Source organism: Lycium barbarum, chromosome 12 (assembly GCF_019175385.1).
Source record: "Lycium barbarum isolate Lr01 chromosome 12, ASM1917538v2, whole genome shotgun sequence".
In the NCBI taxonomy this organism is placed as follows: domain Eukaryota; kingdom Viridiplantae; phylum Streptophyta; class Magnoliopsida; order Solanales; family Solanaceae; genus Lycium; species Lycium barbarum.
Window position 1 is genome coordinate 6,552,903 of NC_083348.1, and position 26,849 is coordinate 6,579,751.

Sequence of the window (26,849 nt, forward strand, 5' to 3'; positions counted from 1 at the left end):
AACTACCTTTTACTAATGTTGACCGGATAACCCAAGTGCCCCCCCCCCAACCCCCAACCCGACCCGCCCCCTTTCCATTTAATAGAAAACGAAAACCCTTCAACCCATTTCATTAAAAGAACAACCGCCACCTTTTTCCTTGTGTTCTTATTAGGGTTTTTAGAATTATTCAATTTTCTTGTTAGTTTCTACAGACTTTTGGTGTTTTAAATTTCCATTCACTGTGAAGATTGCAAAAGGAAAGTCAAGAAAATTCTACAAGTTCCAGGTATTTATTTATAGCCCTTCTCAAATATATAGCCTCTTCTTTCATTTAATTTCTGGCCGTGAGCTTCATGACGTGGTGTAGTTAATTTGTGTGATGAAAAAAAAATTATTATCTTTTGAAATTTCTGTATTTGGTTAAAAGTTTTAAATTTTCATGTTAAATGTGAGTCTTGAAAATTTAATTTTGTTTCCTTTTTTAGGAGTGTATGCCATAGAAGCAGTTCAATCTTTACTCACAAGACTACACAAGTCCAGTCTCGAACAAGTTCTCTCTATTAAAATGTCAAGCACATCCTCGTCTGTTTCTTCTCCTCAATAAGTTCAGTCTCGAACTTGTAAGTGTGGATTGATTGCAAGATATTTTACTGCTACGACTCCTGAGAATGGTGGACGTCGATTCTATAAATGTCGTCTTCCTGCGTCAAACTCTTGCGGTAATTGGGATTGGATTGATGATAAACTGCAACCTCATGTGTCTACGATGATCCATAACCAAAAATTTGAATTGGATTTAATTCGGAAGGAAAGAAATCATTTAAAGAAGATCGTGGAGGGTATGGGTGGTATTGAAAGCCAAGAACCCAACAAAGTATCCAACGTCGATTCAGAGTTGAAGAATATGGATGCTACTGAAATTTCCGATTTGAAGAAAGTTTCTACGTTGGAGGATAAAGTGTCAATGTTGGAGTTGAAGAGTGGTCTCGAAAGTTCAAATTTGAAGAAATTGGAAACCTTGGAGTTGAAAGTTCACAAATTGATAAGCTTGCTTCTAATGTCTTAGGCTGTTATTGTTGGTTTTGTAATTGCCAAGATAATGTAGTGTAATTGTATGTTGTTGTAACTGCCAACAAAATGCAGAATTATAGTGTCTTTCTTTGTTTTTGTTTTGGGTTGGTTAGGTTAGTTTTTGTGAGTTGGTGTTGATGTCCACTAAATTTGTTGTGGACATCAATTGTTGTTGTGTTGGTATTTTGGTGACTAATGAAGAATTTCTGTATTTGCTCATAACTTGTCCTTAACTTAATTTCTTTCCACTTTTTTAAGTTGCTTAAGTAATTCATTTTCTCTAGTTTGGAAACGTTAACTACTAGACGTTGTAATGCCTGGGTGATGACTAAATTTGCATTCCCAAGTTGCATTCTACTTTCATCATGCAAGAATGTATCGGACAGTAGAGAATTGAACCCATTTTAGCTGCCCTTTTCCCATATAATTGCCACTGATCAGTAACTAGCAATTTTAGCTGCCATATGCACTATAATTTACACTGATCAGTAACTAACAATGACAGGAACAACTATAATTTCCACTGATCAGTAACTAACCATGGCAGTAACAACTATAATTTCCACTGATCAGTAACAAACTGAATAATGGCAATGCAAACTGAATACAGTAAACACATGACCAGTTTTGAAGAATGGCAAACTGAAAAAAAAAAAAAAAAAAAACACACACACACAGCAGGTATCAATAAGTAACAATGGCAAACGTATTCAACAACAAGGTTTAAACAACATTTCCATTCTAGAAGACAAACCAAATAACTAATAATGGCATTGTCATATATTTTGCAAAATGTTCAACAAGACTACTACATTGACATACATGGAAACCCACAAAAACTAAGCACCCAAAAACTTTTGAAGTGAATCAATACAGCCACTTCTAAGACTGATTCACAACAAAAAATAGCAAAATATGACGTTTAATTGTGCCATTACATACCATTGAAAAACTTAAAAACAAACAACTACTTGAACCAAGTCACTTATGCCCTAATGCTTGCCCCTCTTTGCCTTCAACTTCCCAATTTTCTTCTCCTTTGCTACGTCCAACTGATTTGATGTCACACATGGTTCACCTCTCCAACCCAACTTTCTTGGTGAGTATGGCAGATTAGTAGGCCTACTCACACCATTCTCATCTCCCCTGAAGCCAATTTTCCTTGAACCAGTTGGTGGCTGATGCATCTTTTTGCGTTGAAGCCTAGTTTTAGCTTCAGATATCACCTTATGCCTAAGAATTGGTTGCTCATCTCATCATCAATTTCGGCATCATCATCTTCATCAACAAGTGCTCTTAAAGGTGCGTTGTTTGAAGTTGAAGGTGCATCATTGTTTTTGGCAGACCTCTTTGAAGGCGCAGTAGCTTTGGCTTTGGATTTTCTCTTTGATTTTAAAGGTCTAACACCTTCAAAGATTGGTTGGTTGTTATGTTGACCGGAAGAGACATTAAAGCCAGAGTTGGGCATAAAACTGATTTTAGAATCTTGACTGGCTTGGGGTGCTGACAAGGGCACATCTTGGACTGTTTGTGCACCTCTTTGAAGCTACAAATATTGTCAAGTTAGACATTTAAATAGGATAGTGTAAACATTGAATAATTAAGGGAATTTTTTTTTTTACCAGAGGGCATCTTCTTTTGTTGTGGTTTGTTGCACCACAATGCCCGCATGTCATTTTCAGACCTTTTCTTGAATCTTCCACAGCCCCTCCCTCATCCTTGCCTCATTTTTTCCCCTTGCTCTCTTAATCTTTGGTCTGCCAACCATTTTACGTATTTGTGGTGGCTCCATAGCATGAGATGGATCAACTTTCCAGAATTTTTCACCTCTAACAGGTTGTATCTTATGCATATACACCAACATGTAAGCCTCTTTTTAATACCACCAATGCATCTCATTAAGTGGTTCTTGTTTGTCATGAAGTAAAGCTTTAATGGCATGAGGACATGGAATTCCTGTCAAGTCCCATGTCCTACATGTACACTTCTTCCTAAGTAGACCCACAACATGCTTATCAGAACCCTCAATCACCTCATACCCTAAGTCTCCATTACCTTGAACTGGACAGCCTTGTGCAATGATTCTGAAATCATTATACAAATCCATGGCATATGGGCTGAAATCTCCAGTGCAAGTTCTTGCCTCATCTTCAAGATCTTTCAATATAGTCATCACCTATTTATAACATTCAAAATAAATGAGACACATTGACCAAAAGCAGTAACTAACCAGTAACATGTCCAGCAACTATGCAGCAACAGTAGTAATTAAAAGGAAAGCAGTAACTAAGCAGTTTCAACTTGATATGTCGTAAATTGGTTTGTCTACTTACATTTAACTTACATGTTTAAAGCAGTTCTTCCCATAATATTGCTGTTATGTCCCGTGCTTTCGTATAATTGGAAATCGAGAAATAAACAAGACTTGTGTGTTATAAAGAAATATTTTTGATTTTGGTGAATATGACTATGTTGGTTGTGGAATCATTAATGTTAAGACATCGGGGAAGGCCGAGGGTAAATTTGGAATTTCGGAAATTAGTTTCGGGAATTACAAAACGGGACTTTTATGAATTGGGCCAAGAATTGGACAACATAAAATTGAGGCCCAAAGTGTGAAGTGGCCGGCCAAGTTGAGGTCCAAGCCCATTCTTTGCAAGTCATGTGCTATGCACATGACTTTAAGTGGATATATATCAAAGCATACTTTGGAAATTATCAAGAAATCATTCAAAACAAAAATAAAATAAAATTGGAGAACACTCCATTGGAGCTCTCGGCCGAACAAGGAAAAGGAAAAATAAATAAATTCCATAGCCTTTGTTATTAATCCAAAAATCTTACTTTCTACATAGTTGTGAAGTGCTCAAGACCCTCTTCAACGGGGTATAATTAGTTTGGCACAAGAACTACGTTTACGACAAGTCGGGTTTTCAAGAAAAGGTAAGAATTTTGCCCCTTTAATGTTAGAGGATTGATATGAATATGTTAAGGATTGAGAATAGACGAGAATCCCGTAACTTTGATGCTTATAGAAAACCGTGGGTGTGTGTGTGTTGGTGTTGTAGCCGTGAGTTTCATGAAGTGCAAAGGCATAGGAATTTTATCTTGTTTAGTTGGTTTGTGGCGTCGTTATAACATTTAGGACGTAAATGATTGATTAATGAATTAGATTGGCGTTGGAAAATGATTTCGGACATTATCAGAAAGTGTATGCCTTTTGTATATTTACGTATATCATTGTATATCTTTGATGCAAAGGACTTTAAATATGATTTATGGTTGATGTTAATGAATTCGGAATGAAACGACGCAAGTTAGAACGTTCGTTGTAAGTTTTGGTGTTTTGGGAGAATTATGGAAAGTAAGGGATTTTGGGCAATTTCGTGTATGGCTTGGAATGCATTTGGAATGTGATGGAATAATCTTGAATGAGTAAATGAATATAGTGATGTGGATATAGATTTGGAGTTTTGGAAGTTTAAATGAAAAGTTGCCAACTTAGGTAATAAGGTAGAACTTTGAAGCTAGAGTGGTTTGATTATGATTTGTGTTGTTTGTTGATGTGTGGGCTGTTGTTGTTGATGTATTTTGAGCCGAGCTAAGTCTCGGGGATGTTAGATTTATAGGGGAAATGCTGTCGAAATTTCGGTAGGCAAAAATGAAGTTAAAGGCATTTTTAAGCCTAAGAATCTCAATTGGTAACTTTGACCATTTGCATATTTCGGACGAAACGGGAGTTGACTTTTGGGAGAGCATACGACGTCTGTAAGGTATGTAAAGCTTCCCACTCCTTCGTTTGGCATATCTTAGTATGATAGGCGAATATGAGAACTTCCGGAGCATTTCTGCTCCTCGAAACCCGATCCACAGAAAAGTTACTATTCATTCAATTCAATTGAAGCCTAAGGGCTCTATTTTGGCTAGAATGCCACCACTCGTCTGAAACCTATCGAAATGTGGTCGGGTAACTTAGAAATGATTATGTATGACCTTTGGCCTATAAACGTTCGATAAATATGTTCGTCACCTCAATTTGACTCGGGGTGGGCCCGCTACCCCGAAACGCCCTATTTGTCTTATTGGGCTATCTTTGTAAATAAAGTTTGACATGCTACTTTCGATTTTGGAACTTCCTCCTACGGGATATGTTTTGAATATTACGATGCGCTAAGTTACGTTTTGAGCTATACGTACTATTTTGGAAACGTCTTGTGAAATGAAACCTTATATCGACTAAGTATTCGATTATTTTGTATTATGAGATGACTTATGGGATTACTCTGTTTTGAAAGACTATTTTGAAGAATGATTTGCATTTGTTTGCTCACGACTCCGCTCGTGCCTTATTATGACTTCGTTCACCGGTTCCCGGGCCGGTTTTGATTCGTGCGCTTTATGATAATTCGGCCGTATGCTGTGTTACGGTTCCCGAGGCTTCGCCATAGGGCCGGGTTCCGTTTGGAGTTATGCTGTGATATGGCTCGTGATGCGATACGCTCACCTATGATTATGTTTGTGTTCGGGGATGTACGGAGATTTGAAACCTTCTGGTGTTATGCTGTGTGTGGCGCCAGCGTCGGAGTGGCGACCGCGTTCCTAAGCGTTTGCATGATTTCGTTTGCATTATGTATACATATATGATTTTGATACGGATTTTGACATACTGATTTGTACTCCACTTTGTCATCTGATTTGCTTTCGGTTTTGGCCCATATTTCTGTACTCCGTGCTTTACATACTCAGTACATATTTCGTACTGACCCCCTTTCTTCGGGGGCTGCGTTTCATGCCCGCAGGTGCAGATATTGGTGATCCTCCACTGTAGGCTTCACTCTTTGCTACTTCGGAGTACTCCTTCTTGACTCGGAGTCCCCTTTTGGTACAGACTCCCTTTTGCTATGTATATTCGGTACATTTGACTATTTGGGTACGGCGGGGCCCTGTCTCGCCATATGTCTTTGTTTTGAGTTCGTAGAGGCCTGTAGTCATATATGTGGGGCGAGGGTCCTATATATGTTTGTTTGATTTTGTTTTCTGGTCTTAAAGCGGTCCGTTTGTTATGATGGCCCTAAATGTCCCTTATGCTTATATTTGCACTCCTGACCGGCGATGTCTATTCCGCCGCTCCGTTTGGATTTGATGTGACATTTTGATTTGTGCGACCGCTTAAGACGTATTTTGATATAAACTATGTTTGATATGACCTGTATGAAATTCTGAAATAAGTTTGGATTTGGCAATGAATATGCAAATTGGTCTGGGTACCCAAGTAGGGTGCCAGTCGCGGCCCACGGGGCTGGGTCGTGACAATTGCATAACTGCTACTGTGATATCTATAGTTCTCTAATGTACTAATAGTTCTCTGCAAACATGGCAAAATCCAAACCTAAGGACAACTAGAGCAACTGCAGCAAGCCATTGAAACTAAGCACAATTGAAGCAAGCACCCAAAAAAAAAAAAAAACAGAAAGAAACAACCAGATGCTTAGAAGCTGACCAGTGACTGAACTATTACAATGATACCTTTCGTAGAACTATCTAGAATCAGGAAATAGCATAAAGATTAACAAAGCCTTTATATTCAAAGAGATATACCTTTATTCTAATATCTTCCAACATCTTGATTATTGGTTTGTTCCTTGCTTCTAGAATCCATTTGTTGAAAGACTCAGTAAAATTGTTTTCAACTGAGAAGTTCTTGCAGACCGTGTCAAATAGGCCCTGCACCAGTGATCTGCTGGGTACCACAACAGATCTTTGACAGCTTGTTCGGACACAACACCCATGGAATTCAATTGATCATGGAATTCTTCTTCATATGTGCTCCAAGCAGACCACCACATTAACTTCTTCATTTCTATACCCCTCCACATCTTGCTCCAATTGGCTTCAATGTGCCTTACACACCATCTGTGGTGTGCTTTGGGAAGCACATGAATAACAACATCAATCAATCCCTGGAAGAATCATTAGCGCAACAAGTTAAAGTACATCATCTATACAAAATAGAAAAACAAAAAATAATAATACAAGAAAACAAATACCTTTTGCATATCAGACATTAGTGTCAATCCTTCACCATCTGCCAGCTCTAAAGAATTTCTCAACAACTGAATGAACTATTTCCAAGTTCTGGATGTTTCTCTATCCACTACTGCCCAAGCTAGAGGATAAAAGTGCTTTTGTGAATCTTGACCAAGGGCAACCAATAAAATTCCCCTACATTTCCCTTTCAAAAATATGCCATCCAGCCCTATAAATGGCCTCAAACCTCCTCTCCAACTACTTTTCAAAGCTTGGAAGCACACATACATTCTCAGAAATCTTCTTTTACCTTGTTCAAGAGCCTCTTTAGATACATTTATCACCACATCAGTACCAGGATTGCTATCCCTCAATTCTTGAGCATAAGCCTCCAACCTATTGAAATCATCAAGGTAGCTACCCTCCAATTTCTCTAAAATAAGCCTCTTAACCCTTTTCATCTTTGAAGCACTAATATTACGTGAAAATTGATCATCCAAATCCTGCCTCATATCTTTCACCTTGTACTTAGGATTATTCTGCACTTTGTTCTTGAAGTAATGTGCTAAAGCTTGTTGAGTAGCTCTTCTATTCTTAAATGCTGGCTGACAATTATGTTCTAAATGCATGGTCTTAATCTTAAATCTCTGATTTTTGTTATCTTCAGAAATCAAACACACAAAAGGACAGCCACTATCACACTTATATCTAACTCTATGACTGTCACTATGATCAACTTTAAGTCCTTTCTTATTAGAAACTGCGTAATAGCTCACAACTCTTTTAGCTTCATCAAGATCCTTAAAGCTCATACCCTTTTCCAATACTAAAAACCTGTCTAGTTTCTCATTCACTTCCCTATTCTTTTCCTTTCTAAAAAGTTCCAATTCTTCACTGTCACAGTCACTAGGAACTGATTCATTATCATCATCCTCTTCCTCACCCGACTCACAATCAGTTCCTACATCTACTGATACAAAACATGGTTCTTTATGATAAATGATGTTGGGAGCTGAAACATTATCTTCACTTTCATCTACAGCAAAGAATTGCAGCACACAAAACTCACTAGACAGAGAAGATTGAAGTGTTCTAATGCCTGCATCACTCTCAACCAAAAATATCTCCTAGAGGGCCCTGTGACCAGCAACTGTTTTACCACTCTAAAACCTAATTTTTCAGTGTATTCATTACATATACCTATGTAAGACAACAAGTCTGGGTCATATCCCTCCCACACATGGTTCTGTGTTTTTTTATGTAGACAACTTGAGGATGCAGGACCCACTTGCCTCCATAATTAAATACTAAATCAACCTTGTCAAACATCCTTCAAGAAAAGCACATAGCAAACATAAAATAAAGGGAAAGGGACCCATTAGAAACATTAAAGAAAGGGAAATAGAAAGCTGAATAGGAAATAGGAAATCTACCAATATTTATGTGAAGACAAGGATAACGGAAGAGGGACCACATGCTTTAAAAAACAGCATACACAGACAAAAGCATTGAATAAAGTAGCAAAAACAAACAAATATTGAGTTGTGCATTAAAAAAAAAAAACTACACCTAACATTCATAAATACACCCAACAGATACACATATACACAATACAAAACAGAAAAAAAAAAAAAAAAAAAAAAGGAATGAAGAGGAAAAAGCATATAAAGTGGTTTGACCAACAAAAGATTCCAACTTGACACAACAATCAACAAAATATTCCAACTTGAAACAATAATTAAAAAAACTTTAACTTGTGACACTTCATATAGTGTAATGGAGTAACAACAAAAAAAAAATTGACTAAAAAAAGCATATAACACATGGAAGCTCAGCAAAAATGACAACATACATCAAATCTCGCACAAAATAATTTTTTTTTAAACTTAACTGAAAATAAATAAGTAATAAGCAACAAAATCTTACTTTAAAAGGCGGAACAGAACTTGTACAATCCAAATCTTCACCCAACGAACTTATTCACGCAGAAAATAGGGACAGTTTGACCAGAAATTGGTTTAAATTTTCTAGGGTTTTCGAAGTAGCGGCGCTGAATTTTTTTCTTTTAATGAAATGGGTCCAATTCATTTTCTATTAAATGGAAAGGGTCGTTTTCTATTCAATGGAAAGGGGTCGGGTCGGGTTGGGGGTTGGGGAGGGGGGGCACTTGGGTTATCCGGTCAACATTAGTAAAAGGTAATTAGTTTAGTTAATTTTATAAGCCAACTAATAAAAAATTGTCACGTGTTTAATGAAAAGCTTTTGTTAGCAATAAAGGTATTTTAGACCCAATAGGTGGATGGTAAGGGTATTTGGAGGCTGAAAGGTGGATGGAGGGTATTTTTGCACCATTTTCAATAGTTCGAGGGTATTTTAGGCCCTTTTCCGTATTTAATAACACATTGTTTCTTGAAAATATATTGATTAATAATCATATATTTGTAACTAATAATGTAAAAAATAATTGATATATATTTTTCAAATTAATAATATTTAATTTTAATTAATTATAAAACTTAAAAGAAGTCTTTTTTTGTGAGAACGTCATGGATTGGGTGTTTGACAAAAAATAGTAATATTTATAAATATAATACCATAACATTATTCAAATGTTTGACACAAAAAATCCATCAAATGTACGTAAAAAAAAAAACAACATGCACTGTGAAAGTAAATAACTAAAAACTCAAAATATAAACTAAATTCAAAATCCAAAAGAAAAAGTTTAACATAATACTCTTATGTCAAATTCTAACAGTACATAAGAAAGTTCCAACGTAACTTAAGTAAATAATTCAAAAGAAAGGGAAAATATAAGTCTATAACCTCATTCACAACGAAATTCTACTTTAATAACGTCACTTGTCACACCCCCTTTTTTTTCTTAATAAAAGTAAATTTGATTTGTTTTTAGATAAAAGGGTTTTTCCAATTAAAGTGACATTTTGAGAAGGGATTATTTATTTATTACAGAGTCGCCACTTGAAATTGAGTTTTGGTGTTCCAAGTCACCTTATTGAACCCCTAATCAAAAGGAAAGTTGACTCTTTATTTATTGGTCTGCAAAACAAAAGATCGGGTAAGGAATTCTGTTGACCGGGGAGAAGGTATTAGGCATTCCCCAAGTCCCGTGGTTCTAGCACGGTCGCTTTATCGACCTATATCTGACTAAAATAAATTCTTGGATAAAATGTATTTATTAGCTATGCCTATGATTTGCTTAATATTGTTTACCTGTTACTAGTTTTGACTAAAACGCGTAGTTGCTACCTCAATCTCGATACACAGAAAATTTATAGCTAAAAGTATTTCTCCACTAATTAAGTAAAATAAAATCCATTAAATAGTTGAAATATTGTGATTAATTGATTCAACTTGTAAAATCATCTAGTGCCAAAGTGTAGCCGGCATGAGCATCTTTAATTTATTATTTATAAAATAGCTTTGTCTTGGGGCATCAGCAAACTCTTTGTCCATTTCTTCTTTAAAATAAAATCAAGTATATATGATGGATATATTTCTTACAATGTCTTCTTTGTCCTCTTCCTGCCCCAAATTTAAATATCTCAAACTTGGTATTGGAAAAACACTACAAAGCTTCCACTCTCCAATATTAAATACCAAGGAATTAAGCTTGCAAATCTATTCCTCCTACACACATGAAGTAAGTATCCATACAAACAGTATCATTTCTAACTTATTTAATTGGGTCTTAAAATGGACCGTTAACATAATTACCACTTAAATTATTTAACTATAAACTTTTATACCTTAGCAGGAATGGGCTGTCGACTACATCTTGCATTTTTCTTAAAAAATAAAATCACTTGTATGCCTTCAACTCAGAATAAAACCGTTCACGTGCAAAACTTGAATAATGAACATATTTACGAATAACTTGGGAATATCAAAACAAGATAGAACTATAAGTGTAAATCCATATCAAATATGGTACTAACAATCATTGGATACTTATTGCTAATACGTACATCTTTCATCATAAAAATGAAACACATATATAACACATTCACACAAGGACATGATTTCCATCAAAATGTACGGCTCAAAGCGAAGATACCGATTTAAAATTATTTGTATCAGTATACGACTGAATCAAAGGACTGTAAATCAAGATGAACATTTTAATGGCATGCTTATCTAACATCAAAAGAAAAACTATCTAAGACAACCAAATACCTCCAAGAATCAATTTTTGAATCATTTAAAAAAAAAATAGCAAAACGTCATCAGCATTATAGCATGAGCTAAAATACTACACCATTTAATTTATAAATAAAATTATCCATATACACAAATTTACTTCAATCAAAACAAAGAACATAAAGAAAAAAAAAACTTAAATGTGGATTCTTCGTTCATCTATTAAACTCCATTTATTCACATAAATACTTCAATATCTCATATTTTCATTATAAAGCATAAATTATAAGCATATACCATATATTTTCCTAGTATATTTTCTGTGTATATTGACATGTAGGATGTAATTTTTTTTTTTTTACTTATATAACATGTATTATACCATGTATATATCCACTATTATAGTATCATTTATATATTTATGCTACGCATATATTTGACTATAACGTGTATAATACTGTGTATATAGTTAATTTATTAACACTACAAGTTTGGAATTCTACCATTCTCATTCTAATTCATGGAAGAAATTAAATTTTAATACTAAACAAAGGGAACTGAGCATTCAAATGCTAACCATTGATGTTATCATAAACTTTTAAACTCAAAATGGAATAAACTATTAGTGATGTTAGAAGAAAGCTCTAACCTAACGTGTTACTAACAAATTTCAGAACCATTAAAACATGCACACAAAAATAAATAATTTTATACTTAACAATCTTTAAGAGCACTAACAAGACCATTGAATATATATATATATATATATATATATATATATATATATATTATACATGACTAAAATATGATAAAAAATGTACTATTTATCTAAAAATGTATCTCCGTACTTAAGCAAAGAAAATGGATTCGGGAGACTCCAGCATATTCTACTGCAATTTAAATTTGAACTCGAACATATATAAGTCCCAAACTATTAAACATCCAAAGATATTATCCCATGTCAAATGATTCTTCAACAGAACTTTGATTCATCTAATGTATCAAAATAGAAAAGTAATACCGAAAACGAACCTTCAAATTCTTTTCGATCAATGACAAAAGCAACGTACAATCTACAGAGTTCCAAGGCTAACAAAAGCTGACTTTCAAGTCCACGAACTCGAAACAACGAACAAAACCTCGAACTCAATTTCCAAACCAAACCTTTACGAAGCTGGTATTGTTTTTTTTCTCTTTTCTCTCAATGTATTTTTTTTTACTGTGTCTTTTGCTCTCTTTGCTTACTGTTTTTTTTTTTACTGCTTCTGATCCTTTATTTCTACTCTCTGTTCTCTTTTTTTTATGTACGTGTAGGTGTGTATTAAATAGATGTTTGTGGGTATGTTTGTTGCATGACATATGTGACGTGAGGGAGTGGGAGATTAGAGGATAATGTTTGGGGGGAGTTTAAAGGGGTGAGGGGTTATGGGTAGTTTAGGATTAGACGTGAGGTGAGAGGTTTAGGTTGTGGTAGTTTAGGATTTACTGTTTACTGTTTTTTTTTTCATTAAAATGGTTGTACGTTGAAAAGGGGGACATTAGTTAATTTTGTGGAAATAAAGAATAAAATAATGACTTGATGGATAGGTGCTAGGTGGCAGCACCTTTTACACGGGGCACAATTTTATTAAATGAGTAACATGACTCATACACTTGTATACGGATCTGGTGGCGTTCATAGAGGGAGTTTTAATTCATGAAATTTTCAAGTGGGTCCCACGAAGGAGTTATATCCTTTATAAGTAATTATGGATTGGGTATTCAAATGGATAGTAACCACGAGTAAAAGTAGCAAGTGATGAGTACAAAAGTAGCTAGTTAAACAAAGACAAAAGTATACAAAATAAGAAATTATCTAATTATTTATAGACCAATGAAATATAGCAAAAATTAAATAGCTAGTTCACAGTAAAAGAATAGTAAAATCACTAGCTTATTTATTAAACCCAAATTAGAAGAAAAATATATTATTATTATTATTATTATTTTTTTTTTTTTTGCAAATTTCTTTTCTCTTAAAAATAAAAATGAAAACAAGATTTATTCTAAAATGTGACTCTATTTTTAAAGTTTTCAATAAAACTAACTAAAATTGACATAAAAATCAAAATATCTAATCTAGACCCAAAAGAAATATTTAAAAGCTAAATAGGGTGTAAAACTTATGTTCGGTCAAAAATTCGGTGTTTACAGAATGTCCCTCTTTGCTTGGAAACATGAAGAGTTTTCAAGCAAAGAAGTGAACACTGTGACTAATTTTTGAAATGACCATTATTTGAAAGACGAAAAGAAATAAAAGAAAAGGATGTGACCGAGTCCTGGTTTTGGGCATCCTACATATCCCGGATTATAAGGGAATCAGGTCACGTGTAGTTCAAATGGGTAGAAGGATGGAAGGATGAGTTGGAGAGTCGAGTGAGGTCCTTTCGAGGTTTCGGTCTGTGGCTCCTGTTATAAAAAGAATAAAAAATACAATAAAAGACGAAATGAAATACAAGATCCTATCTATTCTACTTGTCTTGAGCCTTCCTTTAGGCCTTCACTTGGATCTTCAGTTATCACCTCGTCTTCTTTCAGTGGGTACCTTGATCTCAAAGTTTGATCTTGAAGTAGAATTTGAGACTTGAACCTGCGACTTGGAATGAGTTGTTGATGCTTTTCCAAATGACAGTTCGTAGAATATTCTTGGATGTTTTTTTTTTCTTGATTAGAAGCTGAGAAGATGTATCTTGAGACGTTGGGCCGCCTTATGTGTCAAAGCTGACGCTAGCTGCTTTCGAGATTGAACGTTCTTCTTTTCTCTGATCAGAGATGGAACTCCATTCTTGAATATCAATTTTGTGCTTGCGGGAGAACCTGCAAGCCATCAAAGACAAACAAAACGAACAAAAATTTTCTGTCCCAGTTTGTACCAGGAAAATTTTGTGAGTGTTAGCAAAATCATGAACCACTTGAGACTGTATTCTGAGGTAGTCAACCTGAAATTTAAATACGTGACTGTATTCTGAGGTAGTCAACCTGAAATTTAAATACGCGACTGTATTCTGAGGTAGTCAACCTGAAATTTAAATACGCGACTGTATTCTGAGGTAGTCAACCTGAAATTTAAATACGTGACTGTATTCTGAGGTAGTCAACCTGAAATTTAAATACGTGACTGTATTCTGAGGTAGTCAACCTGAAATTTAAATACGCGACTGTATTCTGAGGTAGTCAACCTGAAAATATGATTTTATTTGGAGGTAGTCAACCTAAAATTTAAAAACGTGACTGCATTCTGAGGTAGTCAACCTGAAATTTAAATACGCGACTGTATTCTGAGGTAGTCAACCTGAAATTTAAAAACATGACTGTATTCTGAGGTAGTCAACCTGAAATTTAAAAACGTGACTATATTCTGAGGTAGTCAACCTGAAATTTAAATACGTGACTGTATTCTGAGGTAGTCAACCTGAAAATATGAGAAAAGCAGGGATTTTTGTTCCCTAAAATGCAACCAGGAAATGTCGTACCCCGTGAAGGCATCATAAAAAGCAGGGGTTTTGTTCCCTAAAATGCAATCAATAATAACATGATTATATGCATATCAAAGGAAAAACAAACATTTGAGAACTTTACTTTATAGCGTTCATCAATTTTTAAGAACTGTTTTCCTAAATTTCTTCGCCCCCGTTTTCAACAAAGAAAAATTTGTTAGTCTTAAAATGGCGGCCAGTTTGTGGCCTTCACTCGCTGTGGAAATTGTCTTAGAGCCCATCCCACTTTACGAAAAACGAGGCTGACATGTGATCGACCAAATTGCTTAGAAACTATCTTTGCTTGCGAGAGACCATGATCTTTCAATGCCCACCTTGACTATTTTGTACCCCGTATCATTTTGCGTATGTGGTGTAACTGATCTTATTCTTAGAGCGAATTTTGTTGTGGTGATCCTTCCCCCTAGTACCTCGAAATAATGCTTTGCTTTTTCGGGCAATTCACTTTCCTGGATAGATCACAAATGGCTTTATGTCGTTGCCGATGCGGTGCGTGCCCAGTAGTCTTTGCTCTGTACCGCTAGGAAACTGTAGTCAATTTTGCAACCCTTTCTTTGCTCTTGAATTTGTCGCAAGATTATACCGAAAGGGACTCAAAGAACATACTAGAGATAAGGAGAAGAAAATGAAGAAATAAAAATAAAAAATAAAAAATAAAAATAAAAAATAAAAGGAGTTATGTTTAAACAAAAAGGTGTCCCTTTCGGGGAAAGAGGGAAGAGACTTGTCTGGGTATATGCCGACTTCAATGAATCATGACATGAATTTTGGGCTGGATTCTTGATCCGTCTGAGCTGTCTAAATCTCAAAATATAGTACCCTTCAATCCAAAACCGAGCTTTCTACCTGGATCGTGTTCATGTCGAAATAGAAGAAACTCATTCGATCAATGGTTCCCTTTGCGGGTCTTTACCAACTGCTTTCTCAACTTACAATCATCTTATAGTGCCCTTGAGGGTTTTCGCCGATAAGACTTTTTTTTTTTTTTTACTTACAATCGTCTTATAGTGCCCGTGAGGGTTTCACCAATAAGACTCTCTCATTTTTCTTTTCTCTTTTGCATTCAAATAAAGCGTTGTATACAGCACCAAAGTCGTGGCACGCTGATTTGGCATTCTCAAAGATCGATTAGAAGGTCTTAAAGGGGAAAGACAAAAAGAATCATAGATTGAATTACAACGTTGGAACCTTTTTATGAAATAAAAAAAAAAAATGCCCAGTTTCTTCGAATACTAGGGAAATATGATTTTTTTTCTTTTTTTTTTGTGGGACCGAACCCCGAAATAGGGCTGCCTACGTATCCTTTTAGGAATCAGGTCAAACGTAGTTCAATAAACACATTTGATTTTTTTTTATTTTTTGGGTTTATATTTTTTTTTTTTGCGCTACATTAGTTCCAAAGAGGGAAAAACAAAGAAAATGTAAATAAAGTGCAAAGGGGCTAGAAAAGGGTGACCGGTGTTTGGATAGTGAGAACGATAGCCTTTCATCATCCCAAATTGAAAATGCCAAGTACCATAGCGTCGAAGTGAAAACATATCAAACATAATATCTTTTGACTGAGTCTGTGTTAATGGCTATGTCAGTCACCTTTCCTTCTATATCGGACAACTGCAAAGCTCCCTTTGACAACACCTGTTTGATAACATAGGGGCCTGCCAATTTGGGGCGAATTTTCCCCTCGCTTCTTCTTGGTGCGGAAGGATGCGTTTCATAACAAGTTGGCCCACCTCAAAATGTCTTGGACGCACCTTCCTGTTGTAAGTGCGAGCCATCCTTTGCGGGTTTAACTGGCCAAAACAAACCGCCATTAACCGTTTTTCATCGATTAACGATAATTGTTCTAGTCTAGACTTGACCCATTCAGTGTCATCAATTTCTGCTTCAACAATGATTCGAAGAGAGGGGATCTCTACTTCTGCTGGTATGACCGCCTCAGTTCCATAAACCAATAAGTAAGGAGTTGCGCCAACAGACGTGCGGTACCCAAAAAGAGCAAAAGGCAATTTCTCTTGCCATTGCCTGGATCCTTGTACCATCTTCCTGAGGATCTTCTTGATGTTTTTGTTTGCAGCTTCAACAGCTCCATTGGCTTTAGGTCGATAAGGGGTAGAGTTGTGATGCATAATTTTAAATTGCTCACATACCTCCTTCATGAGATGACTATTAAGATTGGCCGCATTGTCCGTGATAATGGTCTTTTGGTATACCAAAATGACATATGATGTTAGAGTGAACAAAGTATACCACTGCTTTCTTGGTGACTGATTTGAACGTAACAGCTTCTACCCATTTGGTGAAGTAGTCAATGGCAACTAGAATGAATCTGTGGCCATTAGAAGCTTTTGGCTCAATTGGTCCAATAACATCTATCCCCCAAGCTACGAAAGGCCAAGGAGCAGACATAGGGTGCAACTCCGACGGGGGCGAATGAATTCGGTCACTGTGAATTTGGCATTGATGACACTTGCGAACAAAGCGAAAACAATCTCTCTCCATGGTAAGCCAATAGTATCCTGCTCGAAGAATCTTCTTTGCTAGAACATAGCCGTTCATGTGCGGACCACATACTCCGGAATGCACTTCATTCATGATCATTTCAGCTTCTTGGGCATTCACATATCTCAACATATTCAAATCCGGGGTCCTTTTGTATAAGATCTCCCCACTCAGAAAGAAACCATTGGAAAGTCGCCTGATAGTTCTTTTTTGATCTCCATCGGCATGTATTGGATATTGTTGTGTTTTTAAGAATCTTTTGATATCGTGATACCATGGCTCACCATCTGGCTCTACTTCAATTGTATTGCAATAACCATGTTGATCCCTAATCTGAATCTCCAACGGATTAATGTAAGCGTTGCCTGGGTATGGAAGCATTGAGGCTAAAGTGGCTAAAGCATCAGCCAACTCATTGTGAAATCTGGGAATATATCTGAACTCGATTGACTTAAACCTTTTGCTAAGGTCCTCCAAACATTGTTTGTACGGAATGAGCTTGATATCTCGAGTTTCCCATTCACCTTGAGCCTGCCGAATGAGTAAGTCAGAATCTCCCAAAACTATTAACTCGTGTGCATCCAGACGTATTGCCATGTTTAAACCCATTATGCAAGCTTCATTTTCCGTTGTATTATTGGTACAGAAGAAACGAAGTCGTGCCGTGGCGGGATAATGATGCCCCATTGGTGAAATGAGAATTGCCCCAATCCCGACACCTTTAATGTTGACTGCTCCATCAAAGTATAATTTCCAGACGTGACTTTCATCGCGAACTTCCTCCTCAACTGAATTAATCTCTTCGTCAGGAAAGTAAGTATTCAAAGGCTCATACTCATCGTGAACTGGGTTTTCTGCCAAATGATCGGCCAATGCTTGTGCTTTTATAGCGGTGCGAGTAACATAGACAATGTCGAACTCCGTAAGTAAAATCTGCCACTTTGCTAACCTTCCACTCGGCATAGGTTTCTGAAAGATATACTTCAAAGGATCCATTCGAGATTTGAGGTGAGTCGTATAGGATGAAAGATAGTGCTTCAGTTTCTGGGTGACCCAAGTCAAAGATCAACACGTTCTTTCTAAAAATGTGTATTTTACCTCATAGCTTGTGAACTTCTTGCTCAAATAATAGATCGCTTGTTCCTTCTTGCCTGTGGCATCATGTTGTCCTAGAACGCAACCAAAGGAATTATCCATCACTGATAGATACAAAAACAAAGGCCTACCCGGTTCTGGCGAGACAAGCACTGGAGGGTTAGATAAATATTCATTAATCTTATCAAAAGCCTCTTGACACTCGTCTGTCCACTTGACAGCGACATCCTTCTTCAACAGCTTGAATATGGGCTCACATGTAGTGGTGAGCTGAGCGATGAACCTACTGATGTAGTTCAACCTACCAAGAAGATTCATGACTTCAGTTCTGTTCTTTGGGGGCGGTAATTCCCGAATGGCCTTTATCTTGGAGGGGTCTAATTCAATTCCTCGCCGACTAACTATAAACCCTAGAAGTTTCCCAGATGGAACTCCAAATGAACACTTGGCTGGATTGAGCTTGAGGTTGTACTTGCGCAATCTTTCAAAGAACTTTCTCAGATCACACACATGGTCAGCTTGAGTTTTGGACTTAATGATCACATCATCGACGTACACTTCGATTTCTTTATGCATCATGTCGTGCAAGATAGTAGTCATAGCTCTCATGTAAGTTGCCCCTGCGTTCTTCAAACCAAATGGCATAACCCTGTAACAGTAAGTACCCTATGGGGTGGTGAAGACGGTCTTTTCTGCATCCTCTTCATCTATCAAAATTTGGTGATGCCCAGCATAACAATCCACAAAAGATTGAATCTCGTGTTTGGCACAATTGTCAACAAGAATGTGGATGTTAGGCAAAGGAAAGTTGTCCTTTGGACTGGCTTTGTTCAAATCTCTATAGTCAACACAAACTCTGGTTTTCCCATCCTTCTTTGGTACGGGCACAACATTTGCTAGCCATGTAGTAAATCGGACGACCCTGATCACATTTGCACTCAATTGCTTCATGATTTCCTCTTTAATCTTATCACTCACCTCTTTCTTAAATTTTCTTTGCTTTTGTTGGACTGGTGGGAAATTAGGGTATGTAGGAAGTTTGTGCACTACCAGATCAACGCTCAAACCTGGCATGTCATCATAAGACCAAGCGAACACATCTTTATATTCAAATAAAACCTGGATTATGTCATCTCTGGTCTTTTGTTCGGCATGAATGCTTATCTTTGTTTCTCTAGTTTCTTCAGAAGTTCCCAAATTAATTGCCTCGGTTTCATTTAGATTAGGCTTAGGCTTATTCTCAAATTGATCCAGTTCCCTTTTTATTTCTTCAAAAGCCTCTTCTTCATCATATTTATCAACCTCTTGATTCATTGTTTCGAGATTAGACAGCTCTTTAAGATCTGGACGTGAATTCCGCATGCATGTCATGTTATTAAAGCCGGAGTTAATGAAACTGAAATGAAAATTAAATAACAAAATTAGGGAAAAAGAGAAGATAGAATTGACTAAGAAACTGAAACTTCATTTTATTGAATTGGAAAGGATAGAAGGGTTAACATTAGAGTATAGCAACTAAAATATTTGGATTAACACCCAGAGAATAATCCAAATATAGAAAAAACAGCAAAATAAACTACCAAGACTCCTTCTTTGTGGGGAGAGGAGTAGCTTCCCAGTTGGCGAGCTTGACTTCTGGGCCAATACGTTGCACATCTGCATGACTAGGGCCTTCACCAATATGAACCATGTTTACTCCATAGAACATTTCTTTGAGACCTTGACATATTTCGTCCACGTCATCTTGGACAGACATGTCCTTATCCTCTTCAAGACGTGACCTAGTAAAAGACTTGACAATGTGGGGAATGGGCTTTGGCAATTTCCAAACCTTATTTTTCTGCTCTTTTGCCCATTTCCTGTTAGCATTAGTTGGCCTAAAACCCAAACCAAAAGTATCTTGATTACCAAATGGAGAGATCGGGTCAACAATTCCTTGCAATGACACCCCCAGGCCCTTTCCTAGCTCATAACCATTTTGCAGCATTTGTGTAGCCACCATGACTGAAGTAGAGGATAGACGGGGCTCTAGGATAGGCTTCCCTTCCATAAACTGATCAGCTGCCACTATTTCAAAGGTCTGAAATATGAGGGATTCGCAACCTTCCTTGGCCTCGACACATGGGACAGAAGGGTCTCTATATATTGAAAGATCATCTTCACCGTGAACAATAATTTCTTGTTTCTCATATTCAAACTTGACCACTTGGTGTAACGTAGATGGCACCGCTCTGGCTGCATGGATCCATGGCCTTCCTAAAAGCAAGTTGTAGGAAGTGTCCATGTCTATAACTTGGAATGTGATCCCAAAATCAACAGGTCCAATTTTTAAAGTAAGATCAATCTCACCAACGGTGTCTCTTTTTGCGCCATCGAAAGCTCGAACACACACATTGTTAGTACGAATTCTATCTGTGCTGATTTTCAAACTTTGCAAAGTAGAGAGGGGGCAGATGTCCACACCCGAGCCTCCATCAATCATGACTCTTTTCACATAATGTTCTTCACATTTGACAGTTAAATGCAAAGCCTTATTATGTCCAGCTCCTTCCACAGGCAGCTCATCGTCGGTGCAAGTGATTCTATTCACCTCAAATATTCTATTGGCCATCTTTTCCAAGTGACTTACAGTTGTTTTGTCTGAAACATGTGCCTCATTCAGAATTCTAATCAATGCTTGACAATGCTCTTTAGAATGTATGAGCAAAGATAGCAATGAAATCTGAGCCGGAGTTTTTCTCAACTGATCAACAATAGAGTAATCCTGAACTTTCATCTTCTTCATGAACTCTTCAGCCTTTTCTTCAGTGATAGGTTTTTTCACCGGAAATTGGCTATCCCTATCTTGTTTGGCTCTCCTTAATTCTTCTGGAGCATAACACCTTCCAGAACGCGTTAAGCCACCGGTTTCGTCTATTTCTTCAACAATCTCCTTGCCCTTGTAAGTCACAATGGTTTTGTTGTAGTTCCATGGGACAGTTTTCATGTTTGTCACCGGAAGTTGTGTCGTGTGCTTTATCACAATTGGTTCTGTCATCTTTCCTAAACCATTCTGGTTTTGACCAAACCTGGGAAAACCACTAGGAACATATAATTTTGGTCCAGTTACTAATGTCTCTTTTTTCTTTGTGGCTCCAGGAACATACAATATCAACTTCCCCGAGCCTTTGAGATTCGCATTAGAACTTGCACCTTTTACAAACAACGGTGCTTCTTATGCAGACTTTTTCACCATACCCAACCTTTCTTTTAAGGTGTCGATTTCCATTATTGTTTTGCCTGTTTGCTTGTATTCCTTATCGTTACAGATCATTCCAACAACATGAGCATTGTTGTGAGCAGGAAGTGGGTTGTTGGTGACATTCGGAGCCTCTTCGTCATGTATCACAATTGCTTTGTCATCAATTAGCTTCTCAATGGCTCTTTTCAAAGTAAAACAATTTTCTGTGCTATGACCCTGAGCGTTAGAATGATACTCGCACCTGACAGTGGGGTCAAAACCTCTTGCATTTGGGTTGACATTATACGACATGATAGGTTCAATCAAACCCAATTGTATCAATTTCCGCAACAGGCTTGTGTATGATTCTCCAATTGGGGTGAAATTTTCCCTCTGTCTTTGTTCTCTTACATAATCAGTCTTAGGACGTGTATTATAAGGTGCTTGAAAATTTTGTTGTTGGGGACGAAAGCCTTGTGGAGCAGGCGCCCTCCATTGTTGGCGTTGAGAAGGTCGGGCATATGCCTGGGTGTTGAAAACCGTATATTGGGGTGGAGCAATTGAGTAGTGGGGATCCTGATGCGGATAAAAATGTTGAGGCGAGTTGGATTGTCCTCGTAAGATTTGGTGGTTTGTCCCCCTTTGAGCAGCACTGGACCCTGATGCCATCATGGATCCTTCCTCTTTCTTTTTTCGATTTCCAAAACCACCAGACCTATTTTGAATTGCTTGGGTGGTAGCCTTGAGTGCTACCTGACTCACAATTTTGCCGAACTTGATGCCATTTTCAACCATTTCCCCAACTTTAATTGCTTCTGCGAATGTCTTCCCCACTGTGGAAAGCAAGTAGTGGAAGTAATCAGGTTGTTGTGCCTGGAGGAAAACATCAATCATTTCTGACTCCTTCATCGGCGGTTTGACCCTGGCAGCTTGTTCTCTCCACTTGATAGCATATTCTCTAAAACTCTCGGTAGGATTTTTTTTCATACTGGCGAGAGAAGTGCGATCAGGCACGATATCAATGTTATACTGAAATTGTCGAACAAAATCTCCTGCCATGTCATCCCATGTAGGCCAATTAGAAATGTCTTGGTCGATGAACCATTCTGAGGCAATTCCCACTAGACTTTCTCCAAAATATGCCATGAGTAATTCTTCCTTACTCCTTGCCCCTCTTAATTGATTACAATACTTCTTCAAGTGTGCTACGGGGTCACCGTGACCATTGTACTTCTTAAACTTCGGAGTCTTAAAACCAAGGGGCAGATGAACATTGGGGAACATGCACAAATCTCTGAATGAGACGCTTTTTGGACCTCCTAATCCTTGCATATTCCTCACACTCTGCTCTAGACGCTTCATTTTTCTAGCCATTTCTTCTTGTCCCTCATTCTTAGCAGTTTTCTCGATCTCGACGGGGGAACTATACTGCTGAAAGGGGTTATACGAGTCTGGGACTTTAAAAGTCAATTCCGGAGAATAATATTGATCGTGGTGACCTTTAGATGGAGGCTCATTATTGGACTTCTGTACCAATGTTGGTTGAGGGATTGTAGTAGTTTGTACAGTGGGGATGAAAAATGGGTTATTTCTGAGGGGTGCATTTGGAGGGCGCACAGTGGAAGTTCCAGAAGTGTTGGATATGTTAACATGTGGACCAAATGCAGGAGGAAAAAGTGGATCACTGGTCGGGGTTTCAATGGGAATTGACATAGTCACATCCGGGAATCCAGGGATTGAAGATGGTGGAGCTTGCCCATTCATCCAAGCCTAGTACATGTCAGCCATTTGTTGTCTCAACATCCTTACTTCCTCTGCTGATGCTGATTCATGTTGAACCATCTGACCTCGAGATTCATCACCGTCTGACTCGTTTCCATCCTTATGGGCCATTATCCCCTTTCTTTTGGACCTTGTGTTATATTCGTGAGGAGCCAGTTCAACCACAAACCAACCACCTTATCTTTGAGACAAGAACAAACAAGTTAGGGTTTAGCATTTTGCAGATATTAATCACACGTTGTATGCCATGCACCTAAATTATTTCCCATCTAATATGAGCATCGTAAGGCTTTCATGTTTCATCCCGGATTTTAGGTGAATTCACTTCTCATTTTTTTTTCTTTCGGTGATTTTGAATTATTTTGATCGAACCCATTAAGGGATGCCTACGTATCATGTTAAATAGGAATCAGATCATTACGTAGTTCATGAAAAAGAACAAATTTGGATTTTTTGAATCAACTAAAAATATTTTTATTGACTTTCAAATTAGTATTTTTCAATACAAAGACGTAAAGGAAAATAACCAAAACGAAAGGCACCATAGACTGAAAAGACTAAATCGGGACTAGAATATCCAAAACAAACTAAAAATACAACTACTGAACTAGAACTCCTAATAATTATAACTAAACTTCAATCTTGCGAAATCCTCAATCTTGTATGTGAACTAATGCATATCTGCTCACGGTGCTTCTGGCCCAGGCTGACCCCCTAACATGCAATATATCTGCTTCAGTTCTGCTGTGAAGTGGTGTGCGAAGGTAGGAATCTCTCTAGCAAATGGCTCATAACCCATCCCCTGACAGTCCAGACAACTTTGAGCAACATGAACAGCTAAATTGTGGACATGTTCTCTAACATCTCGATAATTCCGCTCCAGGTCTTGGACTTGCTGCTGGAGAGTATTGTCTATCTCTCTTATACCTGCTTCACGGTGCAATGCCAATTCAAGCTGGTTTCGAATCCTTGCTCGGTCATTCATTAATTGGTTCCTTTTTACATCAAACCGAACTCTCTTTATCGAATTCAGCTTGTTGTCGAGTTTGCAGGGTCAAGAATTGAGCTTTCTCGTCTTCAAAACGCGCTTTCTCCGCATCAAAGAAGTCTCCCTTCTTATCGAGTTCCCTCTGTAACACATCAACGGCTTCTCTAACAATGCCCAAATCCTCGTATAAGGTCTGAATTGTAGAGCGATGTTTCCTCTCAGCCATTTTTTGGGCTGCCCTAACTCTAGCACCCATCTCTACCTCCATTTGGGCCAAATCCTCTCTGGCAGTTTTTAGTTCTTTATCGATAGCATGTAGAGTGGACTGATAGTTCTCTTCAACTTCAAACCGAGCTTGCTTGATTCTGACCTCAACCTCAACCTCTGCCTCCTTGTCTCTTGCTTCTTTTACAGACCCTTCAGGCCTAACCTTGAGGGGAGCTTGATCATGAAACCAGTGAAAGTACAAGAGATATACCTCTCCTTGATCACGATCCTCTATCATAGTACTCAAACCTAGGACCCAATGGCCGCCCTAAATTCTTTTAGCTTCTGATTCTCGACGCCGATCTTCAGATTTTACCTCCCATACAAAATTCTGCATGTTCTCAACAATAGGTACGATTTTCCTCCGACCTAGCTGGCGTAAAACTCGAAGTGGAGCATACGGCTGAAACCCTCTGAGGCCCATTAGAACAAAAAAGGGCCGATAAGAAGACATGTAGATCACCTCGGCCGAAGGAAACCAATGATAATTCCAAGTAATCTGAGAAGCTGTCAACTCACGAAGATACTCTGCCCAAGCCTTGACGCATTCTGGCAATTTTTTCCTTAATTCCTCCACCCTATCTAGATGATCTAAGATATTGCTCTTCCAATCAGATTTGAATTTTGACTGGTAATGATGGCGGTATAAGTGCTCTAGAAACCACACTTGTAATAAAGTGTTACAACCTTCAAAATATTTTTCACCCTCTTTGCATTCAGTCAAAGCACGATATATATCAGCTAGGATCATTGGTAAGATGGTGGAATCTTCTCTCTTCATCATAGCTGTGACTATCCCAGACAAACGAATGTCGATTTTTCTGTCTCGCCTAGGAAAAACCATGGTTCCCAGGAATGCTACCATGAATGCTTCTTGCCTATGCTTTTCCTATGTAAAGTAGTGATTCCCATTTTTTAGTTGCTTTCCATATTGTAGAAATCCTTCTTTGTTTCCATATCTCGCATATAAGAACTCCAAAGTAACCCATCCATTGTCCAAACAGGCCATACGAGGGTGGTTAAGGTTCATTTGCTCCAAAAATTTATTTCCACTAACATTTCTTGGAGCTAGAGGCGTTTTGTTACGAAGGTTCTTTCCTAACCCCGTGAAACCACCTAGTTCTTCCAGTGTAGGAGTCAACTCAAAATCTCTAAAGCGGAAGACGTTGTTTGCAGAGTCCCAGAGCGGAATTAAAGCCTCAATTAGGTCCCTGTCAGGGCTGATTCTCATAATATCTGTGAGGAATGCCAAATGTTTAAATATCGGGGTCTGTAGATAATGACCCATGTTGTTCCACCAAGCCAAGAATAGCAGTGGGGTTTTGTCTGCAATCATAAACTCTGGGGGTTCATTGACTTCTTCAACTGCTTCATCTCTTGGCCTCTTATCACATCTCATCGGTATCATTTTTGCCTATTTAGAAAAATAAAAAGGACTTCGAATTAAGACCTAAACACAAAATAAAAATAAAATAAAATAATAAGTTAAAAAAATGTAAAAAGTGGCTATTTTTCACAAAAACAACCTTTATATGCTTTTGTAGCAAGATTTTAGGGTTATCTTGGCAAAAACGGCCAGACGCGAAAACTAAAGTACTATAATGATTTTTTTTTTTTTAAAAATGGGCCAAACCTGCGGGAGGTTTCCTACAATAAAGGGTTTTTTTTTTTTTTTTTTAAATTTACTAAAAAAAAAAGACTTTTTTTTTTGAGAATTTTTGTGAAAAGACAAAAGACTAGATTCTTTCTGGTTGTTTATTAAAAAAATGGGTATATAATAGATCTCTTTCTTTGTTTTACTAATTACCCTAAAAGCCGATCAACAATGGACAACCATTCCGAATAATATTGCAAATAGCACATATGATGCAAATGTTGGTCAAGAGAAACAGGTGCCTGTCTTAGACGGACTCGGCCCCTGTGCCGAGCCCCAATAGGTCAAATGCAAGTGATGCAAACAGAGCGCGGCCTACTAGGGGTACCGTGTCTGTATTCCAGTTCTACTAAGCTTAAACCTAATGGAGAAAGGTATCTAGACTGGCCGTAAAATGAGCGGACAACTCGAGTCGGGCGAGAGACAACGTACCGGTAGCAGCGCTTTCCGGCTTTGTTGTGGGTCCTCCCCATCCTAAACATGTGTGACAATAAATCCTTCACCAGGGACCAAGGGCCCACTGGCTTTATCTCAGCAGAAGTGGGGTGCGTAGTCGCAATTCCCGTT

General features: G+C 37.6%; 2 protein-coding genes across 2 annotated transcripts; both read right to left on the reverse strand.

Moving 5' to 3' along the window:
• Positions 1-6,272: 6,272 nt before the first annotated feature.
• LOC132624104 (uncharacterized) lies at positions 6,273-16,903 on the reverse strand. The gene is made up of 4 exons (XM_060338930.1): positions 16,413-16,903; positions 14,007-14,097; positions 7,101-8,207; positions 6,273-7,013 (listed from the first exon to the last, which is right to left on the reverse strand). The coding sequence occupies exons 1-3, from the start codon at positions 16,901-16,903 to the stop codon at positions 7,176-7,178; spliced, it is 1,614 nt and encodes a 537-aa protein (XP_060194913.1). The 3' UTR covers positions 6,273-7,013; positions 7,101-7,175.
• Positions 16,904-19,037: 2,134 nt separating this feature from the next.
• On the reverse strand, positions 19,038-23,355 carry LOC132624106 (uncharacterized). Its single transcript, XM_060338931.1, has 3 exons — positions 21,651-23,355; positions 19,952-21,563; positions 19,038-19,767 (listed from the first exon to the last, which is right to left on the reverse strand). Exons 1-3 carry the CDS (start codon positions 23,353-23,355, stop codon positions 19,038-19,040), a joined length of 4,047 nt encoding a protein of 1,348 aa, XP_060194914.1.
• Positions 23,356-26,849: the final 3,494 nt, after the last annotated feature.